The sequence below is a fragment of the Oncorhynchus gorbuscha genome, unplaced genomic scaffold (assembly GCF_021184085.1).
Source record: "Oncorhynchus gorbuscha isolate QuinsamMale2020 ecotype Even-year unplaced genomic scaffold, OgorEven_v1.0 Un_scaffold_17263, whole genome shotgun sequence".
NCBI lineage: Eukaryota > Metazoa > Chordata > Actinopteri > Salmoniformes > Salmonidae > Oncorhynchus > Oncorhynchus gorbuscha.
This window is the reverse complement of record NW_025758890.1, coordinates 489-4896: the sequence shown is the minus strand read 5'-3', so window position 1 is coordinate 4896 and position 4408 is coordinate 489. Positions and strand designations below refer to the sequence as shown.

The window sequence follows — 4408 nt, the reverse complement described above, 5'->3', positions numbered from 1 at the left end:
GGGATTTGATTTGAAAAGTAGGGCTTTATATCAGGAATAGGGTGCCATTTGTGATGAGGAAGAGTCCGTCTGCACTGTCTGTCACAGCTTTTATGGAGGATGAGCAATTGAAATATGGCTTTGGTGACATAGCAGAGATCAGTAGAGTTGACCCTGTGGCTGGGATGTGTCTGATAGATAGTGTCACAAGATGTAGTGGCACTAAAGAAGGCACTATAATAAAAACGCATTATGTAGCCGTATACAGTCAAATAGAAATACAACAATCACTAGATAGGTGCAGTGAAATGTGTTGTTTTACATTGGTCAGCAATAGTAGTATGGCACCTCTGGAGCAAATTAGGGTTAAGTGCCTTGCACAAGAACACACAGACACATTTTTCACCTTGCTGTCGAAGGGTATTCAAAACCGTGACCTTTCGGTTACTGGTCCAATAGCTCTAAACGCTATGCTTCCTTCTGCCCTTAATACGTACTGCAGGCTCCAAGCATTCATAAAGTCTGCATTAACTGTTTATGCACATCCAAAATGGACAAAGTAAGAGGATCAAGAAGGCTGTGTTAGAATTCATGTTGCAAGGTACTCTGGACTCTGCAGCAAACGGAACTTGTTAGGAACACCTCATGCAACTGATATTACACCCCAGCACAAGGCTAAATGTTCCCCGTAATGTAATATGTATGCAGGTAATACTTATGCCTACACATTCTGTGCATTTGAAGAATGCTGTGTGTGCGCGCAATGCAAAGTGAAACCTTTTTTTGTGGTCCTCCTCCTTCCAGGGTGTTGATGCCGGTGGTGCGGAGCTGTCTGATGGCCCTGCCCTCTGTCCAGGTGGTCTGGAGCAGCCTTACAGACATTTTTGTCACCCCCCTCTTCCACAGTATGGGCAGGTGTCTGTCCTCTGTCCACGTCAAGGCCATGGACATCTGATAGAGTCTTTCCTTCCCTGTTATGGGGGTTAAGAAGTTAAAGGACATCTTCACTTCTTTTTTTTCTTTTTTCTTTTTTTTTTACCTATGTCTAAGTGGAAAAACAAGTAAATAATTTGAGGTAAACTTAAAAAAGTGAAGATGTCATTGACCTATGTTTGCGTTGAAATAAATAAGCTGTTTATAAAGTCAACATCGACACACCGTGTGGTGGAATTGTGGTAGAGCATATAAGTGCAACTGATAAGTTACGAGCGCTCATAAAGGGTGATTGGGGTCAACTTCCCTTTGACAACGCCACAGCACCATCTGAGTAATAAGATGATCCAACATGATCATTTATGTCATTTGGGAATTTCAAGATTCTCATGATAAGTCGTAATGTCCAATATTCATAGAAGTGGTTGTGTGGCATTTCTAAGCTATTTTGATGTATTCTGCCAAAAGGACAATTGTTCAGTTGTGACCAAAATAAATGATTATCATTCCATTATTGTGATGCTAAAAATAACTGTTTTAATCATAAAGGATCAGATCACGGCCAAACAGTATATTGGCCAGTTAGGCATCACACCATTCCTGGCATCAGACATGTAACGTCTGTGTAGTTTCTGCTTTTTATGTGTTGTGGATATACAGCAGAGGATTCAGATGGGATTTGAATGAATGAATTTGTTTTCTGTAAGAGAGTGTACACTGATCCTAGATGCTGAGATGCAGCTTATACTTCTGCAGCCTTATTTTGCTGCTGCTGTGTTAATCTCGCAGTGCTTTGGATACATTTTGGGCATTTGCTTGTACACAAAGACAACCTACCTAGTAAAGACCTAAGACAGTTGTATATATTTTGAACAGAAGCTAATATAATAAACAAAAGGGTGGGTTGTCGGAGTATTGGCTTTCTAACTAATTATTTATGCACAATTGCCATGTGTTCTTGACGGTCCATGTTTCTGTGAGTCGTGAAAAAACTGGACAGAACTTGTATGTTAAGTATCTAAGATGAGTTTTACTACTCTGGTTTATTCTATACAGTCAGGTACATGGTCGTAGGCCTAGGTGCTGCTGAGCTTTCTGTAAGCCGTGGAGCAACTAGCTTGCTTTATTCTTTGATGTCTGAACCCAAATGTGGAGAGAATCTAGCAGATAGTGCCACCAGTTCTTCACAATTTATCTTATAATACATCACACAAAACCTTGGCTTCATCCAAAATGGCACCCTATTCCCTAAAAAGTGGTGGGCTGTATAGGGTATGGGGTGTCATTTCAGAGGCACCCATGTGCTTTGTTTTAATGGACAACCAAACGCAGCGATTCTGTCAGTAACTTCTAATCGTTTGGCTAAGCTAGGCAGTTGACAGCCTGCCAGCCAATAGACCATGTCTGTACTTGGCTGAGTTATCTCTTCAGTGCTTGGAGGTGTGATTGTGCAATAGAGCACACAGGTGTGGAATTATTATTTTTTATGGAGCAAAAATGGTAAATGGCATGATGTGATTGTAATTGAGCTCAACAAACGAGACTTATTCTTTGATTTGTAAAAAAGTACCAAAAGTGTTCCTATTCTGCATCAAATAAAGATAGTATTTGTAAAAAATGTTCTGAGTATTGCTGCGTGTCTCTCTGTCATAGAAAATTATGACAGCTTTGTCAGGAGGGCGGGGAATATGTTTCTCAGTTTCGGGAAAATTGAGAAAAGGGATTGGCGAAAATCTGAGGCTGAGTGCACGATTTGCATAGACACTTTCTATACAGAAGAAGAAGAACTGCCTCTACCTGACCCGATGGGTCTATTGCAATGATACAGATGTGATGGCTCTACAGGTTTACACGGCACAATGATTTGGTAAGAATATGGAAGAATATTCCATACCAGGTATTCCATGATAATAACCTATGGTTACATGAAATACAACATTTACTGACTTGGTGGAATGTAAGGGGAATATGCCATACTGATATTTACAGTTTGAAATTTACTGGGGTGGGGGGTTGGTCCAAAATAGGGGAGTCATACTTTTTTAAAATTATTATTTGGGAGGGTTGTGTGGTTTTTTATTGGGTACAGTGGAGGATAGTGCACATTTCCCCAGATTATTCTCCCTTTTGCAGGTTTTATGATATAATTTCTTCCATCCTAGCCAAATGTACTCTTCTGCTTACCCACGCCTCCCCTATCAAGGTGATTTGGTACTTCCCTTATGCATTACGCTTTTCTGCTCGCTTACTATACCACAGGTCAATGTAGTCTACCAGTCTAACAATCCATCTGCCCTCTATCTACAATTCTACAATTCATTGTGAAAATAGTGGTGGGTGGATCGTTTGTCCAGATCTGCAATAGGCTGACTAGCAATCATACCACACATAAAATCATTAAAGGTTGCAACTATTTTCAACATAGATCCACAATAACATAGAGAAATAGCTGATAGGCAGCATAGAGGTTACATGTGTCATTGTGCATGAAAGAACATTGAAGACATGAGACACACAGCCCGTACATACCTATACGTACGCTACGGTCACTAAGGCATGAGCCTCTAATTGTCCCTAGAATTTCTAAGCAAACAGCTGGAGGCAGGGCTTTCTCCTATAGAGCTCCATTTTTTATGGAACGGTCTGCCTACCCATGTCAGAGACGCAAACTCGGTCTCAACCTTTAAGTCTTTACTGAAGACTCATCTCTTCAGTGGGTCATATGATTGAGTGTAGTCTGGCCCAGGAGTGGGAAGGTGAACGGAAGGCTCTGGAGCAACGAACCGCCCTTGCTGTCTCTGCCTGGCCGGTTCCCCTTTTTCCACTGGGATTCTCTGCCTCTAACCCTGTTACGGGGCTGAGTCACTGGCTTGCTGGGGCTCTCTCGTGCCGTCCCTGGGGGGGTGCGTCACCTGGGTGGGTTGATTCACTGTTGTGGTCGGCCTGTCTGGGTTCCCCCCCCCCTTGGGTTTGTACCGTGTCGGAGATCTTTGTGGGCTATACTCGGCCTTGTCTCAGGATGGTAAGTTGGTGGTTGAAGATTTCCCTCTAGTGGTGTGGGGGCTGTGCTTTGGCAAAGTGGGTGGGGTTATATCCTTCCTGTTTGGCCCTGTCCGGGGTGTCCTCGGATGGGGCCACAGTGTCTCCTGACCCCTCCTGTCTCAGCCTCCAGTATTTATGCTGCAGTAGTTTATGTGTCGGGGGCTAGGGTCAGTTTGTTTATCTGGAGTACTTCTCCTGTCCTATTCGGTGTCCTGTGTAAATCTAAGTGTGCGTTCTCTAATTCTCTCCTTCTCTCTTTCTTTCTCTCTCTCTCGGAGGACCTGAGCCCTAGAACCATGCCCCAGGACTACCTGACATGATGACTCCTTGCTGTCCCCAGTCCACCTGGCCATGCTGCTGCTCCAGTTTCAACTGGCCTGGGCCCCTAGGACCATGTCCCAGGACTACCTGACATGAGGACTCCTTGCTGTCCCCCAGTCCAGGCCACGTTCTG

General features: G+C 43.4%; 1 protein-coding gene across 1 annotated transcript; it reads left to right on the top strand.

Moving 5' to 3' along the window:
• The first annotated feature begins 19 nt into the window (after positions 1 to 19).
• Positions 20 to 1315, top strand: LOC124030871 (caveolin-2-like). Its single transcript, XM_046342019.1, has one exon. It carries the CDS (start codon positions 725 to 727, stop codon positions 932 to 934), a length of 210 nt encoding a protein of 69 aa, XP_046197975.1. The 5' UTR covers positions 20 to 724; the 3' UTR covers positions 935 to 1315.
• Positions 1316 to 4408: the final 3093 nt, after the last annotated feature.

Excerpts from the sequence above, each read along its gene's own strand:
- LOC124030871 (XM_046342019.1), top strand. The coding sequence starts at position 725 with ATGCTGTGTGTGCGCGCAATGCAAAGTGAAACCTTTTTTTGTGGTCCT.